A 26,410-nucleotide genomic window follows, 5' to 3' on the forward strand; every position below is an offset into this window, starting at 1 on the left:
TGAGGGTGACCCCAAGGAGCCTGAAGCTGCTGACCCTCTCCACAGCACCTCCTCCGATGTAGGTAGGAAGATGAGCTGTATCCTGCCTCCTAAAATCCAAAACCATCTCCTTGGTTTTGCTGGTTTTAAAGTATCAATCTTGCAGCCAAAAAAAATACATAAATATTTGTTATACATCCACACATGCAGTGTGCAGCAAACAATCCCAGAGTTGTCAGCTGCCTGAAACGTACATGCTTTTACCCACCTGCTCGTCAGGTGCTTACGTCACGCGTGAACGCGGCTGTGAGTTTTAAAAAGTCTCCTGGTGTCGCAGTTTTTTTTTTTTTTTTTTTTTTAAATAAATGTCGCCTTATACAGCAGCGCGTCTATAACTGAATCTATATATGTATTTGTGTTATATAAACGCGCGTAATTTTTTGGCGCGCCGACTTCCGCGTCACGTCGTTGTACGTCACCGCGTCGCGTTACGTCACGCGTAAATGCGGGTGCGTGTTTACAAAGTCGGCTGGTGTCGCCGGGGCTCGGCGGCGGGTTTTTATAGATGTCGCTTGATACAGCAGCCCGTCTATAACTGTGTGTGTGTGTAACGCGTGTTATTTTTTTTGTGTCACGCGTGAACGCGGTTGCGTGTTTAAAAAGTCGCCTGGTGTCGCCGGGCCTCGGCGGCGGGTCGCCTGCCGAGTGAGATGGAGGGTGAGGCCGGGAGCCCGGGGCTCTCCGTCCCCGCCTCGCTGCTCTTCGTGGCCTTCTGCCGGAAGCAGGGCTGCCGCAGCGAGCTGCTGAGGCGGGAGCTGCGGCAGCTGGAGGCGGCCTTCGCCACGGACTGGGGCTTCGGCTGCTGCGAGGAGGACGCGGGGGACGCGGTCCGCTTACAGGCGGACGGGTCCGGCCCGGAGAACCCGATTCAGATGCATCTTTTTGGGGAGCAGCCCGCCATTCCCCATCTGCGCCCAGGTTAGAATGAGTAATGGTGAATAGTTGAAGATGAGAAGGTGGAATGCAGGACATGTCTCCTGTGGGTGGGTTTTAGTGGGACTTGTGGACCAGGACCTGCTGGCCGTGGCTTCTGAGCTGATCCACATGGCGGACCAGCTGGACCGGGACGTGATGACCCGCGCCGCGGAGACGCTGCACAGGAACCTGAGCACCTCGGCGGACAGCCAGGTGGGTCCATAAAAACGACTTTTTTAAAAACTTTTTTTTTTAAAAAATGATTAGAGTAAAAAAAGTTTATAAAATTGGAGTTTAAAGGTCATCTATTATGAAAATGTGACTGAGATGATTTAACATTAATACAAGTCCCTGAGTCTGTCTCTGTCTTGCAGTGGCTAGAAATTGTCATTCTTGGTCATTCTGCTTCACTGTTCAGAGAGCGGCAGCTCAGACGGTCGGATCTGGAATTTGTCCCCTTATGACGTCATAAGGGGAAAGGTTACCTCCCGTTTCTCATGCTTTTTCCGCCCCTCCTCTAAAACATGACCTCCACCGACCGTCATGGCTTCCAAACGTGCGAAGCATCGCAGTCGCTGTGTGTTTGGATGTAAACATGAGCACAAATGTAGTTTTTTAGTTCCGTTACGGAGACTCTGAAGAACCAGCTGGGTTCGTTTTATTTTTTTTTTTCTGGAAAAATGCGACTACCTGTCTGTACCAAACATTGTGGTTGGTGGACTGTGTTGATGACTCTCAACTACTATTGGCCGCTCTCCTCCTCGCCCCGCCTCTCTCCTCCTCATTAGCATTTAAAGCTACACACGGCGAAGCGGCGCGTCCTGGGAAATCTCACTGTGGGACTGGATCAACGCGGCTGTGATTCTGCACCAAGAGACGTCAGATACAACATTAGGGGACCAACACCACCGATATAAAAGCAAAAAAAGGTTGCCGGTTCGAGTCCCGGTCCGCCAAGGTGCCACTGAGCAAAGCACCGTCCCCACACACTGACAAGCACTTCACTTTCACTTGTCTTCTCAATGAAAATCATAAATATAAACACTAGTCAGGACATGTGGAAAGTCAACCAAACCAAAGAGTTTTATGTTTATATGTAATATCTGGAAAATGACCACACGATGAGTTATTTTCATCCGTAGCTTTTTACAGTCCTATATTTTTCTGTATATACGTGTGTGTGTCTCTCTCTCTATTTATATATTTTTTTAAATAATTTCTTTTATTATCATTTCTTTTTCCCCCAGGGCTGGGGCGTGCACCTGAGCCAGGCGGTGGACGTGCTGGTGAAGCAGGGCTTCCCCGTGCTGGAGCAGCTGCAGCAGGACCTGCTCTGGATAGTCCAGGAGCTCCATAACTGACGTTATATGGAGGAAACGCTCTTCCTGGTGGAGGTTCTAGACTCCCAGGACTATGGATTGTCTGGTGTCCCCCCCCCCCCCTCTCATGTTCCCTCACTTGCACTGACTGAAGAGGATAAATAGGTGCACATTTTTATGTCCGTTCATGTGGATTGGTGAAGCGGAATAAAATGTCTTATGGGTGAGTTAGGGCTTGAAATATTAGTTTAACACCCTGAAGGTTTTTGAAAGTTTGATAACTTTGTAAAAGGCTCAAGTTGATTACGTGACTTACGAATCACATTAAATATTGACATGAGGGTTTTATGGCAGATTTTGTGCGTGTACACTTTTTGTACACAGTGTGAAAGGGTGCAAAGATGAAATGTGGCACAACATAAAAAAATTTTAATGTTAAAATCCAGACAATTATTGAATGTTTGATTTTGTAAAAAGCCCAAGTGGATGAAATGATTTATGGAATAAAATCTGGAAAAAAATATTGATGTGAGGATTTTTTTTTTTTGGCTGATTTTTGTACACGTTTTTGTTAAATCCTATATGAAGCCTGGAATTCCAGTGGAGCTGCAGGGATGCAGCATGAATGATTAATAATGCTCAGGCTGAGTCTTCCTTCCTTCGGCTGCTCCTGTTAGGGGTCACCGTGGCGGATCAGATGGTCTGCTTGGCAGCAGTTTTATGCCGGACGGCCTTCCTGACTCGATCCTCCCCATCTAACCGGGGTTGGGACCCGTGCCACGGAATACACGGTCACATTTCACCCAGCAACGCGGCGTAAAAATGACCCGCCTCCTCCTGCATACTGACATAGCATGAAACGAACCAGAGGGTCACCACAGCCACCACCACAGTTACAACTACAGCTTCAGGGATCTTCAAGTGGACCAGTAGCATCATTATGGACATGTAATCTAGACCATGACACTGGACTTCTCCAACCCTACTGTACAACTGTAGGAGTTATTATTATATTGTACAAATCACCACCAGCCCGGCATTGACACCATTTGCAGGCTCACTCTACCCTGGAAGGGGGTCCCTCTCTCTATCACTCCTTCCCAACGTTTCTTCCCACCTTTTTTCTCTCTCCTAGAATTTTTTTTGTGTGGAGTTTTTCCTTGTGCTCAGAAGGGTCAAGTGTGGGGGGTGTCAACTGTAGGGCCGGTCAAAGCCCATTGAGACATACTGTATGTGATTTTGGGCTTTATAAGAAATAAATGTTGTTGTTGTTACTGATACTGAACCTGGAGCGGGTGATGCATCGTATTGGGGAAAAGCATGCATGGCCATATGTGTCCCTGAGCATGATGGCCACCTGATGATGTTGTGCTGATTTATGGAACGCTTTTTGCTCATTTCGTTTGTGCGACCGGTGTCAGCAGCACTTACTACCATCGTGTCCCTGAGCAGGACACTTAACCCTGAGTGTCTCCGGGGGGGGGACTGCCCCTGTAACTACTGACCCTCAGTCGCTCTGGATAAGGGCGTCTGGTAAATGGCGTAAATGTAAATGCAGACGAGCCAGCGCAGGCGTTCTTATCGGTGGTTTCCTGTGTCACTCACCACAAGACCGGCCCAATTTCAACCGTTTTTAAATCGAGGGAGAGCCGTGCAAAACAACGAAGACTAGAGGAATCCCACAAACCAACTGAAGTGCAGAACCCATGCTTCGTTATTAAAACCGAAATACACGATTTGACTTGGGAATCTCGGCACCACTTCCGTGGTGTGATGTGACGGGTGGTTTGTTGAATTGTTGAAATGAAATTACTGGCTTGAACTCCCCACTTCCATAACGGCAAAAATGATTAATGTATTACTTTATAAAATCAAAAAGCTCCTTCTACAGCGGTCCAGCCATAATCAACATGTTGACGTGCAAAACTCGCTTGTTCCTACCGCGGGTCCCCATCCTGGAACGCTGGGCACCGGGCGAAAAGCGCAAGACCTCGTTCACAAATTTCAGATTTTTTTATTTAGTGTCAGAGGATTAAAAACAGGTAACAGGCACGTGTGGTCAAGCTCACGCCTTCAGGTCGCTGCAAATCATTTAATCACTAAACTAAAATAAAACTAACAGGAACAAAAAAAAAGAGAATATGTTGGCATTTCAATAATTTAGTCTTTCGTAGTAAGAGGTCTACAACCACCAACATCTTAATTTTTTTTTTTTTGTGTGTTTCCTTCTTCGTGGTTTACAGGGGGACGCCCAGAATGAAGACAGACTGGTTTCTTCTAGAGCAGATGACCCAAACCAAACATTGAAAAAGGACCCCAGGCCACAATCTAGGGGTTTTAACACAAACAGAAGAATCTAAACCACCCCAAAAAAAATAAACACTTAATAAAACTAAATATGAGGGGAGAACGTCGCGTTGAGTGAGGAGAGTTGCGGTCACTCGGGTTCAGGACCGCAGAATTTCTACTTCTTCCTGTAAGCCAGGATGGCGCAGGTCACGGCCGCAATGGCCACCAGGGCGGCGCCACCATACAGGAAGGCTGGCAGGCCAGCGGGCTCTGGCTCGGCATTGGACTCGGGTTCCAGTTTTGGCTCCAGGGGTCCTGAGTGGACTGGGGGGTCAGCTGGTGGGGTGACCTCTGATCCTGCCGCCGGAGCCTGAGCGCTCTCCGGGTCAGCCTCTGGCTTAGGTTCCTCCTTGGTCTGGACAGGCGGTGGCGGCGGTGCTGGTTCTTCCACCACAGGAACCACAGCTGGAGACTCGGTTTGGAGTTCAGAGAGTGTAGATGTATTTACAAGGTCCAGCTTCACTGGGACCTCGGACATAATGGCAGATTCAACTTCTATGGGTGTTGGTGAAGCTTCTAGCAGACTCGCTGGTGTCTCCACGATGACCACCGGCTCCTCTAGTTCCAACAGTGGCTCTTCAGGGATGAAGGGAGGAGTAGGAGACTTGCCGATGGCATCTCCTTCATCCTTAAGCTCCTCCCTGAGAGCAGCGAGCTCACTCTCGCTCCCCAGTACACTCAGCATGCTCTCCTGAAGCTCCTCCCCCTCGGCCAGCTGCTCCGCCTCCTCGCGCTCCACGTGAACGATGTCGGAGTTGGACGAGTTGTTCTCGCTGCGCTCCTCCGCCAGAGCCGCGCCCTCATTGCTGTCGAGGCTCTTGGCGTCCTCGGGATCCATCGCGCTCACGTGGGCCCACGACTCGTGACCTGATGCAGGGAAGCTCTCCGTCCGCCACGAGCCTGGCTCGCCGCCGTGCGCCGCCGTGGTGGGCAGCAGCGACGCGGGGGGGGCTGAGGCCGTCGGGAGCTTGATCTCCGGACAGGATGTAAATGTCGTTGCTGTCCTCGGCGATGATCACACCAGCGTCCTCCGCCTCGTCCAGACTAAACACTGAGCCCTGAGACACAAGAGACAAAAACCGTTACGATCGCTCACAACCGGCGTGACCGCGTCTATTTTTCATCATACAGTTGAACACTTTTTTCCACATTTTACTATGTTAACGCCTTATTCCAATTTTTTTTTACCATCAGAATTCTATACACAAAACACCCCATAATGACAACGTGAAAAAACGTTTACTTGAGGTTTCGGCAAATTTATTTCAAATAAAGCACATATAGTATTCACAGCCTTTGCCATGGAACTCAAAATTGAGCTCAGTTGCCTCCTGTTTCCTGCGATCATCCTTGAGATGTTTCTTCAGCTTAATTGGAGAGACAAATCTCTGCTGCTTTTGCAGGTCCCAAGGAGCACAGTGGCCTCAATCATCCATAAGTGGAAGAAGTTCAGAACCGGCCACCTAAAAGGACCGATCGGGGAAGAAGGGATTTAAGTCAGGAAGGTGACCAAGAACCTTATGGTCACTCTGTCAGAGCTCTTCGGTGGACACAGGAGAACCTTCTAAAACAACCATCTCTGGGCACTCTACCAGACAGGCCTGATTGGTGGATTGCCACAGATGGAAGCCACTCCTGAGTAAAAGGCACATGGCAACAGGTCTGGCCTGCCAAAAGGCACCTGAAGGACTCTCAGACCATGAGAAACAAAATTCTGTGCTCTGATGAGACAAAGATTGAACTCTTTGGTGTGACTGCCAGGAGTCACACCAGGCCTGGGTGGTAGTAGCCTAGTGGGTAAGACACTCGCCTATGAACCAGAAGACCCAGGTTCAAACCCCACTTACTACCATCATGTCCCTGAGCAAGACACTTAACCCTGAGTGTCTCCAGGGGGGGGACTGTCCCTGTAACTACTGATTGTAAGTCGCTCTGGATAAGGGCATCTGGTAGATGTAGGCCAAGACCTTCTCAGCAAATTAAGCATGGTGGTGGCAGCATCATGCTGTTAGGATGTTTTTACAGAAAATCCTGGACGAACACCTGCCCCAGAGCACTCCTGAACTCAATTCATATTTCAGCAGGACAACGACTAAGCACACAGTCAAGATATCAAAGGAGTGGCTCTGTGAATGTCCTTGAGTGGCACGGCCAGAGTGTAGACTTGAATCCGACTGGACATCTCTGGAGAGATCTTAAAATGGCCGAGAGCCGACGCTTCCCATCCAACCTGATGGAGCTTGAGAGGTGCTGCAAAGAGAAATGGGCCAAACTGGCCAAGGAGAGGTGTGCCAAACTCGTGGCATCATATTCAAAAAGACTTGAGGCTGTAATTGTGCCCAAGGTGCATTGAGCAAAGGCTGTGAATACTTATGTACATGCGATTTCTCAGTTTTTACATTTTAATAGACTAGCCAAGGCCTCAAGTAAACGTGTTGTCAAAAAAAACTTTGTCCTTATGGGGTGTTGTGCGTACAATTCTGATGGGGAAAAAAAAAACATTTAATCCATTTTGGAATAAGGCTGTAACATGTAAAATGTGGAAAACGTGGTGCAGAGTGAATACGCTCCAGACGCACTGTACTATTCTAATACTAACTGCATATAAAGGCCTCACCGGCTAAAAAAAATGTTGACCATAATATATCGAGCATCTGCACTGAAACGTTGTAAAATAGGTCTACTAAAGTTGCTCCGTTATGCTTGTGCTGCAGCGGCCATGGTTCTGATTAGGATAAGCGGATAAAGAGTGAGAGAGAGTTATAAAATATGGCAGAGCGAGAGACGCAGAGAGTGTCCAGAACGCCGTTTTAACCCCCCTCCACACCTGCAGGTGGCGCTGTTAAACACGTTGTTCTTCTCCAGCCTCGTCTTTTTTCATTAGAAACGTGCGGAAAAGATGTTCACCCTGGAACCCGTTTTAGAAAATAAATGTTCTGGGTACCCTGAGGACACAAGGCCAGACCGGCTAGAAATGTTCCCGTTTTCGAGCGTGCATTGTTACCCAACCACCCAAGATGAGGCTGAATAGTGAACGTCTGTATATTTGCACATAATCAATTCAGTCGGATAGGTCAGGTTATAACCTGACGTTGTCGATCCATCAGGCCCCGAGTCTACAGAACTACGGGTTTTTCCGTCCATCTCTGCTCCCGACACAGCAATGGATCCACTCGCACCCCATTACAGAATAGCATGGACGCGGCAGTAATAAAGTTCTGTTCGGCCTGTGTGGGGTGCGTGTGGCGATCCCCGAGATTTTGGCTGGCGTTGAAATCAGGAGTTTGTGTAGAGAGGCAGTGGCGCCATGAACTCGGTTCATGGTTTAAGCCGATTTTCCAACTCAAAACCACCCAATCTGGCATGGGATTACGGTGAAACGTGTTATTTTTGTTGGGTAGAATGTATTTGCGTCTGTAAAACGGCAATGTTAAATCAAATTTAGTCTTTTTAACTTTACGTGCAGTAAGTAATTCATATGCTGCCAGATCTTAAAAACCCATTTGTACCCAAAACTGCATGAATAAATATTCAAACCTTTACGGTAGCATAATTAAAGAATCAGAATTCAAACGTAGCCAATCTGACAGCGTGAAATAAGCATGCAGAAGATGATCAAGGACCCTCCCGATTGTATTTTCTACAGAGATGATATTTTATTTTTATTTCTCCCCACATTTACTATGCGAAATTCGTTAATACTGTGTGTGTGTGTGTGTGTGTGTGTGTGAGCGTGTGTGTGTGTGTGTGTGTGAGCGTGTGCTTGTGTTGGGGGAGGAGACAGCCCCTGGTAAATTATGTAACTGGTGTGATGCTGAACACAGCTGACGCTCCGAATCCTGACATGGCCGAGATCCCAGCATAATCCCCCGAACCACGCAATCGTTCCAGAAAATGTCCGAATTCAGAACAAAAGTGTGAATATTTCCGAGTTTTGTGCAGGACGATTTTAAAACATACTACATCTGCACCAATTGCTCCACAGCTGCTTCCATGTTGGCAGCGTTCCGGCTCCGCACCTCCAGGACTGGAGCGCCTTCGGAATAATTTCAACTTCACGGACCTGGACGGGGCCTGTGAGCACGTTCACGTGGACACGTTTATATTTCATCATTATAGATCAGTTATGGAAGCAGCAGGTCACATAAAACGACGCCCAGCTCACACTTCAAGGTCAGAGTGTGAGATATTTCAGACACGCGTGCACGTGACCCCTCCCGACAGGGTACGGAGTTCACAGGCCCACCGCAAGGACATTTTGTTCTGTCAGTCATTCTGTTTTCCGAAAATGTCTACGCGAGGAGTTTCTCACCACACACACTCCCTGCCCTTCTAGGCCCTCGGGCTGCTTCACGAATCGCCGGTGTTGTTCCTGCCAAACCAAGTGGACGTGCGGTCGCAGACAAGTCATAAAAAGCAAATCTACATGCAAAGCGTCCCGACCGGCCAGACGCTCGCCGGCGGCTGAATAAATGCAACGCTGATGAAAGCCTACGTTTAAAAATTTAAATTATAAAACCACAAATGTTCAATCAATAAATAAGAGTTCTTAATTCCCCTTTTACAGCAGTTCAAAAAGCAAAAATAACGTTGAGACACACGCACATCATACCTTATTTTCACCGCGGAGGGTAGAGGCTTCCCAAAGTCCACGCGACAACCAGTAAAAACAGAGAGAAGCCGAACGTCAGAGGAACGTTGGACCAACAAAGCGAGAGTGAGAATAAGAGGGGGGAAAAAAGGAGGGGAAAACCACACACACACACACACACACACAGCTGTCAGGAGTAATGGAGTCTACGGTGCAGGGTCATCCACCCCCACCTCCCAGCCACGCCCACCCCTCCTCCCCACTCTCGCTGCGGCGTCTGTCCGTCCGCCCCACTGCCATCCGGGGCAGGAATGTGGTCGTATTCATACACTTTAACGTCCCATCACACACACGCACACACTGTGATTTAATTAATCCAACTCAATGAGTTCCTCCAATCAGCATTAGTATGGAGCGGGTCTTCATTGTCATGATGCATTGTGAACGATTATGAATGCATCATTAACAGGCACCCCGGCACAGCACTTGAAATTAATGACAACACTTTTTACGATTTACAGAGACCAATTTCGGCTTACAAAAACTACTAAATCAAGATAAAACGACTGTGTGCGATGTTCAGGTCATAAATCACTTTCACTTCAACTATTCCGTTTACTTTGCAGTTAAAGAAAATCCAGATAATTAAGACCTGGTGAGATTTCAATTTTGGCCAAATCATGATCATGATTATTATTTTTGTCTAAATTGATCAGCTGTAATAAGTATTAAGAAAGATTATTTAATAAAAAAAGGTCACGCCATATCGGGGGATATGGGCATTTTGGGAGATTTCTCTAAACGGACCCGGTCCTCCAAACCACATGAAAGCTCCAGACGCTGTTGTTCACGGTCAACATGCAGGAAATTACTGGCTGGTGGGTCCAAAAAAAAAACCTCTGTCTCCCTCTTCAGTTCGGTCGTTGTAATACACAGACAGAAAAACCACACAGGAGGCCGTTCAAGAGACAGTAAAAGCCATGTACATACGCCTAATTTGACAGGCAATGTGTAAGCAGCACAAGGAACTAGTTTAAATATATGTGTGTGTGTGTGTGTGTGTGTGTGTGTGTGTGTGGAGGAGGGGTTTGGTGACACGGCGGTGGCTTTTGAGGACCGCTGTGTGAAGGGCACGGGAATGTGGCTATTTTCAGGTGCTTCCTACATTCACCAGGTCAAAGGGCAGCTTGACGGGACTTCTGCACAACAGAAACACGTTGGCGGCGAGTAATCCCAGAATTCCACTGGGCGGGGATGCGCCCCCCCGTCCTCTGCTTGTCCTTCAAAAGCACCGCTGGCATTTCTTTTCATTCCGGCTGCTTTAATGCACGTTGAACTTTATTCTAACCACGTTTGTTACAAATAAATTCATCCTAATAAAAGGTTCTGTGTATACGATTCAAATGCAGCGCAAGTTTGAAAAATCTGTGGATTTTATGGTAAAAAATAGAACTGTGTCCCCTCTTCAGGGACACTCGTGAAATGTGCCACATTGAGCAGAGCGAAAGCGATCAACTGCAGTGGCTCGATGGAATCCCGGGATTAAATATAAATCTGAATATCACCACAAATCCAAAATTCACAGACCACCGTGAGATACATCACACGCCATCTTCTAGCATCAGTGCTGATGTCACACTGTGGACAGCAAGAGGTTCAGACCCACAAAAACTTAAAAAGATTTTAACTGTACACACCAAATATGTCAGAGATCTACTGAATTCAAAGAGATTGAGATTTTAAACACACTTTTCAATCAAAATTAACACACACACACTCACCCAGCCTCCTTGCTTTAAGATGAACTCAGTCTGGGTCTCCTCCAGGAATCTGACCCCCATCGACAGCAGAGAACCCAGAGCTCCGCCCCCCACAAAGAGCTCCTGCAACAGCAGTAAAGGCACCAAAACCTACAGAGACAAGAAAGGCACCATTAGATATATATTTTTTCTTCACATGCACGTTTGTGCACGACTGCAGAGGTTGCATTTGATTTAATTTCTCTTAAAAGTAATTAGCGCAGCAACTGTTGATAAAACTCAACCTTGCAGCCCTCATCATAGCAATCAGAGACTAATGTCATTAAATTATTACACTTTTAAATTACAAACGATTCCAACCTGAAGACACTGCAGAGTGAGAACAGCAAGAGAGAGACGGCGCGAACGATACGTGCAGAGCAGTCAGACTTCATTAAAGCTTTATTAGCATCTTGTATATCCAACCTGGTTCCAGCCGCTCTGTGTGTGAGAGCCCAGCTCCAGCACCGCTGACCTGAACCCCTCGTAGTCCAGAGAACTGAAACACACATCACATTTCACTAGGGGTGTTACAAAATATCCATACAGCATTATATCGTGATATTTTACGTGGTGATATTGTATTGATGCGGGGACATCAAATATCGATATTTTTGTATAGAAAATATGGTGCTGGCTCAGTCATCTAAAAGCACCACACCAACCATATTTAAGTGCCCATTTAGTTATCTATCTTTTCAATATTATGCATTCGACCTTTTTTTCCGCGGTCCACCAAATCAATGTGTTAAAATGCAAAGACAATACAGTTAAAATTCAGTTCTGAGTTGTTTTGTCTGAATTATTAATGTAATATGATCCACCCGGATCGTACACAGCATCTTGTAGACCAGCTCTGTTTTTACATTTTCAGTGAAGTTCTGATATAATCGTATCGAGAGATCCTTGCCATTAAAACACCCCTAGAACCCACACTCATCATTTATCAGATTTAAAATGCACACATGCAATTGATATGAATCTGGTGTGGATGCAGAATGATGTAGAAATTGATTTTTATTATTAAGATTGAGATCTTACAGAATTACATTAGCAATAACCATTAATTACAAGTGGAATAACATGACTTTAAATTTCCTGACTTTTACCGGACCTCCCGTATAAAGAAGTGTCCTGACTTCAGGTTTGTGTGCAGAGCAGAAAAGGGCATTTAATAGGTTTATAGAATTAAAAACTGCATTTATGTCATTGTACGTGCATCTTATTTCAGCGCGCTGGGTGAGCCAGTCCTGAAATTCTCCCTTTTCAAGCCAAATATCTGGAATTTTACCCTTGCCTGGCATGTTTGGTAAGTTAGCGAGTGTAAAGATGTATGTCGAGTCTCGTAAATATAAACCAGGTTTTGGTTAGTGCGCTATATGCTACATGGGAACCCTGAACATGGCTCATGCCAGTTGCACGTATGAACCAGGCCCGATTCCTTTCTGCTGATACGAGGCTGGCAGGACGCCGTTAAAGACGGGGTTCATAAACTCACCTGCCGAGGAGCGTCTGCAGTACCGAGTCCAGGTGGGGCTGCAGGTCCTGGGTCACGCGGTCCCCCACCGCTGCCAGACTGTCCTCCACGGACCTCTCTGGGTCGGCCGGGGCGAACACTGGAGACAACTGAGTGTCGAAGCCTGTCGTGGAGAAAGCTGAAGCCGGACGGAGACAACGAGAACGTGTATTAGAGCCGTAACTCTCTCGACCACACAGACGAATGAAACTAATTGTGAAAGTGAATTGATTGTATTTTCACTTCATATATTAAATAATATGAATGAGAATTAAGTAATGGTTTAATTGTGACGTGCAAGTCCTAAACTGGTAAATATTTTTTTTTTTTTTTTTACACGTTGGTGCCTGGGAGGAACACCGGTCTACTCACAGGCTGCGATGTCCTCCTGCAGGCGTCTCAGCTCGTCTTCCACCTCGCTCTTCATCCTGGAGAGTCTTGCCCGCTCCTCCGCCACCGACTCCACACCTCAAAACCCACAAGGTCACAACACATCATCAAAACCAGCCCAGACCTTCACAGGACACACACAGAAGGTGGAGGCGAGGAGACACGATTCACCACACGATCACTCTGGAGAGGTCCAGCGTTAAACAGGACGCTGTGACTTTCATACAGTGAATACAGTAATAAAGTATTCTTAAAAGCACACAAATCATCCAGATAAACGTGCTGATATGTAGAGTTGTTCTAGAAGAACTGGGTGTCGGTCTCTCCCAACTCTATAAAATAATGAATATAAACTCCTACAAGAATGAGTCTACAGATGGAGAACAGTATTGTACTGCTGCTCAGTCTCTTTCTCCACACACAGCACGTCACCGTTTCACAAAAATAAGGAAATTCTGTGCGAAACACGCTGGGTAAATCAATCTTTGATCAGTGTTCGACATATGGGGGCGGTTTACAGGGTTGTAAGAGAAATATTAGATTTAGATAGACTTTTCACCCATCAGCAGTGACCGTTTTCCTCCTCTTCAGGTTTAGGAGTCAAGTAAAGGAGTCCATTTTTAATATTCCAGAAAACTGTACATGCTTAAATGTAAAGAAGCACCGAGTACCGAAACGGTTCTGTTCATAGACGAATTTGGAGCTAGTAGCCTAGCGGGTAACACTCGCCTGTGAACCATAAGACCCAGGTTCAAACCCCACTTACTACCATTGTGTCCCTGAGCAGGACACTTAACCCTGAGTGTCTCTGGGGGGGGGGGGGGGCTGTCCCTGTAACTACTGATTGTAAGTCGCTCTGGATAAGGGCGTCTGGTAAATGCTGTAAATGTAGACGGGTCAAGTAAGAATTATTCTTCCTGAAGACTAAAAAAAAAAAAAAAAAAAAGGATAACAGGCACCAGACATTCGATTTTTAATTTTTAAATCGACCCGTGTTCATAAAGCTGTGTTGCCAGATTCTTTTGGAAAAACTATGAGCATTGAAAACGATGAGCTCAGGCGTCCTGTCTCTCCTCTTTCAAAGGCAGCGACCCTGAAAACGCAGGCGGAGACGGGCCGCCTCTCCGGCACGCAAACGGAGCGATTCACGCGCAGCCAGGCGGCTTAGCTTTATTTCAACAGGGCCACCGCCTCTCTAAACAGAGGCCAGGCCGTCCTCCCCGGCCAGGAAAATCATCTAAAAAAATGGAGAGAATTCCAATTATGTAGCGAACACACATGTCTGCCAACCCAAAGTAAATGAGGAATCCTAACGCTGAAGCCAGACGTGGTCGTCCTATCTACAGGGACATGCACATGTTCAATAAATCTCACTCACACACACACACACACACACACACACACACACACACACACACACACACACCTCTTTAGCAAGAGAATCAGAACAAGCAGGAGCCAGGAATTCATGGCCAGTACATCTGTGCCTCCGAGGCATTTGGGGCCTTTACGCTTTTTACTGGACTCAATTTCCTCATTCCGGAACGACCCGCTGCAGTAAGGGGTGTGTGTGTGTGTGTGTGTGTGTGTGTGTGTAAGCAACTTGCTGGTAGCATTTTTCATATTTTTAACCTTATATCCTGCACCGGGTTGTTTTTTTGTCACGGTCTTGTTCCTGCTCGTCTTGAGTCAGGTGCTTGTGGGGAAGTGCACCACTGGATTGGTGCGGAGATTGCACAACGCCGCGCCTCTGAAATCCACTCACACAAGTCTATAAAGGTGCTGGTGTGTGTGTGTGTGTGTGAGAGTGAAAGTGAGAGAGACACTTCTCTTACCCTCTGCAGAGGAGCCGAGGGCCGCCCGCCGCCGGGATGTGGGCAGGAGTCCCAGGTAGCTGAGGACCACGTACTTGGTCTCGTAACAGAACCCCTCGGGCACCGCCATGGAGGCGGGGCCAAAAGCTGCCATGTAACACCAGTTGGCACAAGCACGTCTACTCCCAGCTGGTGACTCCTACACACACACACACACACTCAACAATTACATGTATGGCAGAAACAAACAAAAATAACTGTATTCCCAGATTCCTGTTCAGGAATTCATTTTTTTACATTTTATGGCATTTACCAGACACCCTTATCCAGAGCGATTTACAGTCAGTAGTTACAGGGACAGTCCCCCCTGGAGACACTCAGGGTTAAATGTCCTGCTCAGGGACACGATGGTAGTAAGCGATGTTTGAACCTGGGTCTTCTGGTTCATAGGCGATTGTGTTACCCGCTAGGCTACTACTTATTTCAATATAAAGTTTTTAAAAGCGAAATTCCGACCCATGTCACATCTGGACCCGCTCTCGTTCACCTTAAAAACGGGCGGGGACGGGGTGCTCGCGTTATAACAACTTCACACGGAGACGGGCGACAACGTCGCCCCGCCGAGCGGCGACGAGCACGTGCGCGGGCGCCACACCCACCTCGCGCTCCCGAATTCTGTCCCGGGGAAGCGACTCACCCGACCCGGTCCGCTCCGGTCCTCGCCAGAGACGCGACCCGTCCACGTTGCGCCCTAAGCCGAAGCCCGGGCGGCCATGATGGGGGGGGGGGGTCACGTAAATGGGCAACCGTTCAGGCGGAAGGTCAAAGGACACGGGAGCGCGACCCGGATGGGCAACAAGCGACAGTTCGCCGCAGTAAGACACACTGACAATGATGAACCCCGCGGTGCGCCACCGTGCGGTTTTTCTTTTTAAATGACGCGATTGCTTAGCGACGTAGGGCGCGCGCCGAGTGACACGCACGTCACGTCGTTTCAAACGTTACAAAAAAACTCGCACCACAACGTTCATTTGCTCACAAATACAGACAAACTCTACAGACAGACCCGTGGCCATCCTCTTTTTTTAAAAAAAACGAAGGTTTATTTGTTAAAATGTCTCTTGTATTTGCTGAGCTTGTGCTGCCATCTTGTGGAGACCAGTGTGGATGGTCACTACGAGTCTACTCGGTTTTCACTACTGCTACTACTTTTTGACCATCACTGCCTTCATTGCACAAATATTTCTACATGAATTGCCTTTCCATATTGGTCCAGGATTTTCTTAGAACATACGATTAATAATCTATTATCTAGAAGCACGCCACGATAGTGGCTGATGATTTTAAAAAATATATATCTACGATTAACATTTTATTGAAGATTCATACGTTTTTTTTGAATGTCACGATAGCAGTTTTAGTCAAATACAGGCCAAATTACCAAGTATTAAACAAAATTGAAAAAAGTACGAATCCCAATTTACTGCTTTAAGCACAGGCGCGAATACATACTGCGGTGCTCGAAGTGCGATAAATATCATGTAACTCGGCAATACCAAATTCTCACCTGAATAGTTTTTTTGGCGCGGAGCTGACAGGCTTTGGTTAGCAGTTAGCATTTCGCGCTGAGGTAAAAAAAAAAAAAACACACATTGCGTTTCTCCCGCTCCGCAAAGGTAAATTTCCGCCGCTTGTGGCATATTCACATACACCGAGGAAAGGGTACTATCAATTATGACAGGGGGTTTTCTTCATTACTGCGCACAAACCAACGAAACTATGTGTTAAAAGTTCCGCATGTCAAATACGGATTAAATACTGGTTTACCTAACGACATGACGTGTGTAGAGAAGCCGTAATACGGTACTGTAGACTTTTCACTTTGGCTGGTAGTAGCCTGGTAGTAACCTAGTGGGTAACACACTCGCCTATGAACCAGAAGACCCAGGTTCGAACCCCACTTACTACCAATGTGTCCCTGAGCAGGACACTTAACCCTGAGTGTCCCCAGGGGGGGACTGTCCCTGTTAACTACTGACTGTAAGTCGCTCTGGATAAGGGCGTCTGGTAAATGCTGAAAATGTAAACTTGTAGGACTTTATATTCATTATTTTACAGCATCCACATCATTACTACCACTTTTTACATTTTAATCAGGAATATATTGTGTGTCTTACACCTTTGGACGGTCCCTTCCCCTTGCAAATTCACGGCTACTTTTTGGAAAGACAAAGCTTTAATCAGGTTCACTGCTAATGAAAACTACTGCGTGGTGCTGTGTGTGTTTTAAAGGTCACAGAAGAAGCCGTTTTATTCATATCCAACACCAAATGAATGAAAAGCCCCACGTCCAAAGATGCAGAGCAGTACGTCTTCTGTTAATGGTGACAGGTGAACTGGCTGAACGGGATCCGGTCACTTTTGACTTTTGAGCCTTTGCTTCTGTCCCAAGTGCCAAGACGGACCTGAGGCTGTTTGCTGGAGCGCCTGGAGTGTCAGACGGCGGCTCCGGCCACTCAGAAGCAGGCCCTGCTCGCGATCTGCTCCGTCTGCCAGCGGCACGGTCAGTGTGTGTTGCACCGTTCGTCCGCACGTCAGTAAACGCGGGCCGGACGTCCGAGCGGGGTGAGTTGTGTCTCCTTGTGCCCAGGTGAGGACGTGGAAGTTCTTCGGCGAGAGATCGGAGGGGTGGACTTGTGTCCAAGCTGTCCCGGTCCACCACTGACCTTGAACTCAGACAGACCACACTGTTCACCCTGGCCAGGCTGGCTGATTCCAGTGGTGGGTGTAAAAAGTATTGTACCAGCAGCTGAAAATGATCCCATTCTGACGTTTGCTCAGAAGATCTGCTTCATTCACATATGTTTGTTATAGAACGTGCAAATTTTAGTCTATAATGCCACATTTACCTACAGAACGTCTGCGCAGAACAAGCGCCTGAACCTGTGTGGAGTGCAGGATGAGTCCCTACACTGCACTGCCCAGAATATCAATTTTACTTGATGCCACAGCGATAGAAAGCTAGCTGCAGTCTTTAACCAGTAACCCAGTAAAACAGGTTGTTTCTCCCATTCGTTTCTGTAACTGTGGTGGCCATGAAAACAGAGATCTGCACCTGGTCCTGCTTAATGAAATAAATCAAAGGAAGGGGTCAAAATAACGTACATATGGGATTTTTTAATTATTGATCGTACATAGGGTAGAATTATGGTACAAATACGATAATTATCGTATGTCTGGCAACACTGGAATGTGGGATCACTCTTTATTTCTCCTTCTGTCTCGTAGCGTATTGCAAGCAGACTCTGTGTAATGAGGAGACGTTCTCTGACCTGGTGGACGTGCTACAGAGGGACGTTCCTGTGACGCTGAGAAGAGCTGCCGTTTATATGCTGAACGTGCTCGTCTCCAACAACAGTAAACGACACTGCGACAGAAAAACATTCCTGACATGTCAAAAAATGATGATGTGCTGCAGAAACATATTTATCAAACAGAAGCATGACATCTCTGGGGCGGTGGTGGGCCTAGCGGTTAACACCGCCAAGGTGCCACTGAGCAATGCACCGTCCCCACACACTGCTCCCCGGGCGCCTGTCATGGCTGCCCACTGCTCACCAAGGGTGATGTTAAATACAGAGGACACATTTCGTTGTGTGCACCGTGTGCTGTGCTGCAGTGTTTTACAAAGACAATCACTCTCACTTTAAAGAAGGGAACCAGTCTCACATAAATGCGAGGTATTTGTGTTGATGATTAATGTGAGAATACCGTTTGGTTGCAGGGTCGGGACAGGTGTTTGCCCACAAGTTAGGCTGCATGCGCGTGCTCCTGGACCTATTCAGGTTCGGACTAACCTGAACTCTGAACTCTGGCACAGATGCATGACCTTACCCCCCCCTGCAAGTATGGCAACTGAATGGGTGTGTTGCAGGTCCAGTTTCCCACTGTCCCCTGAGGCACATGCTGCAGGCGCGCCTCGGGACGCTCAGCTCTGGGTTGCCGTGTCCAGCGCCCTGTGCGGCTGCGTGAACAATCCACAGAACGGTATAAATGCGTATGTGCACGAATGCAAGCATGTGCTTCCTGGTGCGGCTCTTATTGCCGCGAATCCTTGTTTCAGAGGTGAACCAGCGTGTGTGTGCCAGCGTGCTCCCGCTGGTGAGTGCTTGGCTGCGGGAGGTGTCCGTCTCCAACGCGGAGCTGATCCCACCTCTCAGTTTCTTCATAGCAATGACCGTACACAACAACGGTAAAAAAAAAAAAAAAAACTTCAGTTATTAGAAGATTTTCACCGTACTATTTTGGAGGCCTTACTGGAAGAATGCCACGACTGTGTGTTGTTTCCCAGCCTACGTTCAGGAGTATTTCTGGTCAGTGGGGGGTTTGAATAGGCTGTGTGCGACTCTGTCTGACCTGACCTCTCAGGGTGCCCAGGACCCCCGAGCCTGCAGCATGGCTATCAGGATGACCAAAACACTGTCTGCCTGCATAGCAGACAACCGTATGTGTCATACACATTTTTAAAGAAGCGTGATTGTTATAGACAGTTTGTGTGGTTTTAGCGTCTGACCTCTCCCTGTTGTTGTTCTTGTTGTGTCCGTCGGCGTAGCTGTTTTAGCGTCACGCCTCTCTCGGCTGCATCTGGTCCCTGAGTTGCTGCTGCTGGCTTTCCCGTCCTGCCTTGGAAGGCAGAGAGCAGCTCTGTGTTCTCATCACCGTAGGGATCTGTACCGATGCCTCCGGTGTGTGGATGATCACCGATAGCTGATCAAATCCAGCTTCTGTTCCATCCAGTTAACGTCACAACATAAAGGGTTGTTGCTGTTAAAACTCTTCTGCTCTACTGTCATCTCTTTCTTTTTTTTTTTTTGACAGAAGATCATCAGGTCCAGCTGTTGAGGAACGGAGGGTCTTGCTCTCCTCATCTCCCCTGCTGACTGAAAGTCAGGATGATGAGATCAGAAGGGCAGCCACCTTCATCCTGCAGACCTGCAGGAGCATTAGTGAGACTACACTCTACGACCCACACACATGCTTCAAGCTTTCAGTAGCTGTTCACATACTGAACCGTGCTTTAACCTGTTCAGCCGGGGTCCTTTTTTAAATGGACATACCCACAATATCTCTGCAATTGCATGTTCTATTATGTAATTTTTACTTATGAGTGCCTTTTACAGAGATTTGTCCATCTGAGAGAGGCAATAGAAGCAATATTCCTCAAGTAACCAATAGTACTAAATCTAATTAATAAACCTGCATCAAACATATTGCAATAAAATAGAAAAGGGAGCATTAGTATGAACCAGAAGACCTAGGTTCGATCCCACTTACTACCATTGTGCGGTAATGTTTTTGTCTTTTTTGGGGGGTCTCTCGGCCCCCCAAAAGGACAAAAATGGGGGCTGGCCGATTGATTTTGAATTTATTTACTGTCGGACATGGAGTTTTTTGGTGATGTTCGTTTATGTGCGTGTCATTGTGTTTTGTTTAGGTAGTTTTCATTTTTGTTTTCATTAGTTTTTTTTTTTGTGTGTAGCCGAGATGCTTACTGCTGGACTAGGCACTTCACATGAAGTCCAGGGTAACCTGAGAAGCCACTGGAGTTCAGCTGGAGAACTCTTGCACAGAATACAACACCTGGAAAAACAGCAGCAGGTGTGTGAACGTGTTTAGTGTCTGTGTTCACTTGTTTCACTAACCATCCCATGTCAAGTGTCCAGATGCTCCCACTCGCCCATCTCAGAATTGACAGAAAAATTTCAGAAGGTTCACACTCTTCCCAATAGGAGAAATTCATTTTTATCATAGATAATTACTAACTGAATACAGTTTTTTTCTTAATTGCAACAGAAATGTAATGTTTCGTAACAAGTTCAGTTTAAATTTCAAAGAACTTTATATGTCCCCGAGGGGCAATTTAGAAGGCACGGTGGAGCAGCTCACGTATAACACTTGTTAAATGTCACAACATATGACACAAGTTTCAGTTTTCACTCATATGGGAGCTCCAATATTTCAATATGTGTAGATTGCAGTCCTTCAGATATAGCTTACCACTAGTTAAATCAAGTTAAAAGTTGGTGAGTTAAAAAAAAAAAGAGTGAAGTTATTGTGATACACAGCACAGCACATGGTGCACACAGTAGTGCAGTGGGCACCATGACAGGCGCCCGGGGAGCAGTGTGTGGGGAAGGTGCTTTGCTCAGTGGCACCTCAGTGGCACCTTGGTGGATCGGGATCCACTAATTTTTAATATGTTGAAAACAGACATCTACAACATTACATTTTATGTTGGTGGAGGCTGACATTTTTTCTATAACATGCCAAAAATGGATCCAAATTTAAACATTTCTAAACCTTGATATCTGTTCATAGAATACAACGTCCACAGTATGTGTGGGAAGTTGTGTGTTAATTAATAAGCCTCTGCCTTTCCACAGTCCTTTAAATGTGCTGCCACCGAGTGTACAGTACTATTTTCGAGCAAATTCAAGCCTCCAGAATTCTATGATAAACCAAAAGCACACCAAGGTTAATTACAAAAATATTTTGTTCATGGCAAATTGGGGCTAAAAGTTGGAGAGCGCTATAGTGTGGCTGCTGATGTTCTGGACATTTCAGGCCTCTGATCAGCATTGGGGAAACAGTATGAGAAATACGTTCGGCCCTCCTCTTCCTCTACCCTCCTCACAAATGCCGGTCAGTCTCTCAGAGGAATTCTGCCAGGGGACACCCGTTTGCAGGGTGAAAGGTCACACGGAAAAGCGCCACAGGAGCACAGAAGGCGTGGCCATTGAGGTTAACCCATTTCAATCCTGATACACACAGACACAGAAATATTTTTTGACAATGTGAATGGGATGTGGAGGATTTTGCGTGCATGTTTTTTGTAATGTATGCGTGTGCACAAGCAGGCAGGTACTTCCCACAAGCCTCCAGCGAAAGAGAGGAAGAGGCAAGCGTCAGAAGGAGAAAATGACACAGGGCAGGGTGGAAAACACATGAGTGTTCCAGCCGCGCTGTCCTCTATGCTTCCTACTAGACGAGGAAATCACACAGAGGACATCAGCTCCTGGTCAGCAGAGGGAGACAAACACACAGACTGGTGAGACACACACACACATGCAGACGCAGTGCAAAAGTGAGACACACACACACACATACACATTCTGTGGTGTTGTAATGAGTGTTTACTGTGTGTTGCAGCGTGGCCGCTCCTCATGCGGCTTCTCCACAGCACAAACGCAGGCTTCTCTCTGATGGTATCCTCTACACACACACATACACACACACACATATAAACAAAACTGATGTTTGAAATTGTGCTTTACACACACCACATTCCTCTAACTATTTAACATTCTCTTTCTCCACTTTTTGAGAGTATTACACAGCACTCTTCTGCACCCACACCCTCGGGCACTGCTTGATATGCTAGAGAGGAAATGAAAGTGCATATTTTGGCCCATCTTTTTCCACTCTGTCCCTCAGATGAGATGTCCATCTGTTCTGAACTCTTGGACTGTGAGATCAAGCATGTCCTGAAAAGCCCCGTGTCCGTTACCCAGAATGCACTGCGGTGTTCGGGTGAGACAAGACTTCCAGCTCAACTGCAGCATGACTCGAACGAGTGTACTGGATGGACTGGAATGCTGGAGGGTCCACGCCAGCTGCGTTTTTAACATCTGAACCACCACAGACAGATCGCAGTCCCTTAAAATGTTACCGTACCTGAAAATGGCAGTAATGTGTCCCTTTTTTCCCTCTCAGGTTGTGTGTTGCGTATGTGTGAGGTGAACAGTCGCTCGTTTGGCGCGCTCTTGCGTTCCAGCAGGTTCAAGTGTGAGACTCACAGGCTGCTTCTCGGAGCAGACAAATGCTACCGGGGTCAGCTGGCACACTCGCTTACACGTGCGCACAGGAACCACTCACTCCCCGATAAGGCAGCACGCACTCACAGCTCCGCCGGGCCAGCGGGACACTCCGAGCTCGGCCACAGGCCCGGCAGCGGCGGGGACCACACCGACGTCGGGGAAAGCCTCTATCGCACACGCGGAGTCTTGTGCACACCCGGTGGCGGCGAGAACGGCGCAGGGAGCAGCACGGCGTTCGAGTTTCTCAGAAGTAAGGGGCCACTCTCCACTCTCAACACAACTGGTCACTTCAAAAAAATGTCAATATGAGATTTAACATCAGAACCTACTACAGAAAGTCAGTAAGGCATTTGGGGGTCATTCAGGGCCTGGTAGACACTCGCCTATGAACCAGAAGACCCAGGTTCAAACCCTGCTTACTACCATTGAGTCCATGAGCAAGACTAATCTTTTTTATTTGATGCTTCTCGTTACTCTTGCACTGCACGTGTCCCGTGCTTTTGCCCGGTTTGTCAACTTCACAGACGTTCACTTTACATCAGTATTTTATGTTGTTTAAACGTTACATGTAGCACCAGGTTCCAGAGAAACCGTCTACTGTTTTACCGTCTATCGCGTATGTAGCTGAAATGACAATAAAGCTCAACCTTCGAATTCAAGTGAAGTGAAAGTGATTGTCACATGTGATACACTGCAGCACAGCACACGGTGCACACAGTGAAATTTAACCCATCACCCTTGGTGAGCAGTGGGCACCATGACAGGCGCCCGGGGAGCAGTGTGTGGGGACGGTGCTTTGCTCAGTGGCACCTTGGCGGATGGGGATTCAAACCAGCAACCTTCTGATTACGGGGCCGCTTCCTTAACCGCTAGGCTACCACTGCCCCTCTGTTCGGCATGAATGTTCTTTGGTTCTTACCGGCTTGACTGTATTCATCCTACTGAACTCACAGATTTTGTTTCTCTATTTTCAAAGATGCAAATCTGACTCCGCTGAAGAGGCCGTGTGAAAAGAAGGGTAAGAGAGGGCTTGTCCCGCCCCCCACATGTGTGTGTGTTTGTTTTACATGGCCTTGGATTTTAATGAAGGGCATAAACCATTTCCGGAGGCCAGTATCCTCTGGGGCTTCATCTTCCTCAAGAATCCTTGGAAAGACTGATGAATATGTGTCCGATTGTGTTGGCTCAAGATGACCCCCTGTCCCTCGTGGTCCTCGTTTCTCAAACACAAGGGGCGGTGGTCAGTGCTGCTTCCTGTAACTCCCGCGCTCCCTCCGCGAGGCTTCAGTGGCGATTTACTTGTGAGGAACATACGCAGCATTTACATTGGCATACAAAAGTTTGGGCAACCCTTGCTAAAGGCAGACTTCTTGGGCCCACAGCTGTGAAGGAGAGAAGGAAAGGAACACAATCTGTAACAATGATGTGAAACGCCTCAAAATCTATGATGGAACACCTCAAGAGATGTCCAACTTAAACATCATGGAAGAAAAAAATGAGAAGCCTGTAGCAAGAACAAAAACAAACAGCTGAAATTGCTGCAGCTGCATTCCAGAAGCTGTTTACAGGCTTCATGTTGGACGTAACTGTCTGATGCTGCTTAACGTTGAAGAAACCTCTTTTTTTTTTTGGAAATCTTACTTTACTTTACTTTACTTATTTAGCAGACGCTTTTATCCAAAGCGACTTACAATAGGAAGACACCAGCAATTCTCGTTCATTTCTATAGAATATCGAGTTTACAAACTAAGAGCCCTGATAAGGCTTAGACTTGTCATTGAAGAGCATGCTCGGAGATTGTTGGGTGCTAAGAAAAATTATAATGTATTTATACATTTTGTATTTGTTTGTTCAATGTGTACGCATGTGCGTGTGTAAGTGTTAGATTTGTCTGTAATATTTTTGGAATAAGAGGGTTTTCACCTTCTTCTTAAAAGTGGTGATAGTCTCGGCTAGTCGTGTGGAGGAGGGCAGGTTGTCCCACCAGCCAGGGACAACAACGGAGAACAGAGATGATTGGAATCGGAGACCCCGTGAAGAAGGAATTTTTAGTCTCCTTTCGTTTGCCGATCTGGCGTGCAGGAGTGTAGCTAGGTAGTAGTGTGTTGATGTAGGAGGTAGTATTGTAGCTTCTGTGCAGGAGTGTAGTAGGTAGTAGTGTGTTGATGTAGGAGGTAGTATTGTAGCTTCTGTGCAGGAGTGTAGTAGGTAGTAGTGTGTTGATGTAGGAGGTAGTATTGTAGCTTCTGTGCAGGGTGTAGCTAGGTAGTATTGTATTGATGTAGGAGGTAGTATTGTAGCTTCTGTGCAGGAGTGTAGCTAGGTAGTAGTGTGTTGATGTAGGAGGTAGTATTGTAGCTTCTGTGCAGGAGTGTAGCTAGGTAGTAGTGTGTTGATGTAGGAGGTAGTATTGTAGCTTCTGTGCAGGAGTGTAGCTAGGTAGTAGTGTGTTGATGTGGAGGTGTAGTAGTATTGTAGCTTCTGTGCAGGAGTGTAGCTAGGTAGTAGTGTGTTGATGTAGGAGGTAGTATTGTAGCTTCTGTGCAGGAGTGTAGCTAGGTAGTAGTGTGTTGATGTAGGAGGTAGTATTGTAGCTTCTGTGCAGGGTGTAGCTAGGTAGTAGTGTGTTGATGTAGGAGGTAGTATTGTAGCTTCTGTGCAGGAGTGTAGCTAGGTAGTAGTGTGTTGATGTAGGAGGTAGTATTGTAGCTTCTGTGCAGGAGTGTAGCTAGGTAGTAGTGTGTTGATGTAGGAGGTAGTATTGTAGCTTCTGTGCAGGAGTGTAGCTAGGTAGTATTGTGTTGATGTAGGAGGTAGTATTGTAGCTTCTGTGCAGGGTGTAGCTAGGTAGTAGTGTGTTGATGTAGGAGGTAGTATTGTAGCTTCTGTGCAGGAGTGTAGCTAGGTAGTAGTGTGTTGATGTAGGAGGTAGTATTGTAGCTTCTGTGCAGGGTGTAGCTAGGTAGTAGTGTGTTGATGTAGGAGGTAGTATTGTAGCTTCTGTGCAGGAGTGTAGCTAGGTAGTAGTGTGTTGATGTAGGAGGTAGTATTGTAGCTTCTGTGCAGGAGTGTAGCTAGGTAGTAGTGTGTTGATGTAGGAGGTAGTATTGTAGCTTCTGTGCAGGGGGTAGCTAGGTAGTAGTGTGTTGATGTAGGAGGTAGTATTGTAGCTTCTGTGCAGGAGTGTAGCTAGGTAGTAGTGTTGATGTAGGAGGTAGTATTGTAGCTTCTGTGCAGGGGTGTAGCTAGGTAGTAGTGTGTTGATGTAGGAGGTAGTATTGTAGCTTCTGTGCAGGAGTGTAGCTAGGTAGTAGTGTGTTGATGTAGGAGGGCGCAGTTCCATTTACAGCCCTGTAGGCAGCATCAAGGATTTGAACTCAATGCGAGCAGCTACCGGGAGCCAGTGGAGGAGGTAAGAAGAGGTGTAACATGGGTGTATTTTGGCTGATTGAAAATGAGACGGGCTGCCATATTTTGGATCATCTGGAGTGGTTTTATGGTGACTGCAGAGGCTCCAGCCAGGAGAGAGTTCATCAGTTCATCTTTTGCTCACAGCAACTGTGGCCAGACTTTTGCATGCCACCTGAAAGCAACATCACACACAAGACCTGCTGATATGAAATGATGTTATTTGTATGTTTAATTATTTGATCATGGTTGCCAGGTTGGCCGGTTTGGCGGATACTCAAGCAGTTTGATTTGCTGTCATTCATGTAAACCGAATGCTGACCTACCTTATTATTTATTTATACATAACTTCCGTATTTCTCTCGTTTGGCACTCATTATAGGCAGAGAGAGG

The 26,410-nt window shown here is 46.8% G+C and overlaps 1 protein-coding gene and 1 pseudogene across 1 annotated transcript; one reads left to right on the top strand and one right to left on the bottom strand.

Annotated features, from left to right (window-relative positions):
• Positions 1 to 4,267: 4,267 nt before the first annotated feature.
• LOC114766610 (bcl-2-like protein 13) lies at positions 4,268 to 15,660 on the bottom strand. The gene is given in 8 exon segments (XM_028957582.1): positions 4,268 to 5,562; positions 5,564 to 5,680; positions 10,995 to 11,123; positions 11,439 to 11,511; positions 12,511 to 12,667; positions 12,901 to 12,996; positions 14,754 to 14,931; positions 15,392 to 15,660. Coding segments are annotated over 7 exon segments (1,530 nt in total). The 5' UTR covers positions 14,887 to 14,931; positions 15,392 to 15,660; the 3' UTR covers positions 4,268 to 4,737.
• A 1,453-nt stretch (positions 15,661 to 17,113) lies between these two features.
• Positions 17,114 to 26,410, top strand: part of LOC114767177 (telomere repeats-binding bouquet formation protein 1-like) — a 10,432-nt pseudogene continuing 1,135 nt past the window's right edge.

Source organism: Denticeps clupeoides, chromosome 17, assembly GCF_900700375.1.
Source record: "Denticeps clupeoides chromosome 17, fDenClu1.1, whole genome shotgun sequence".
In the NCBI taxonomy this organism is placed as follows: domain Eukaryota; kingdom Metazoa; phylum Chordata; class Actinopteri; order Clupeiformes; family Denticipitidae; genus Denticeps; species Denticeps clupeoides.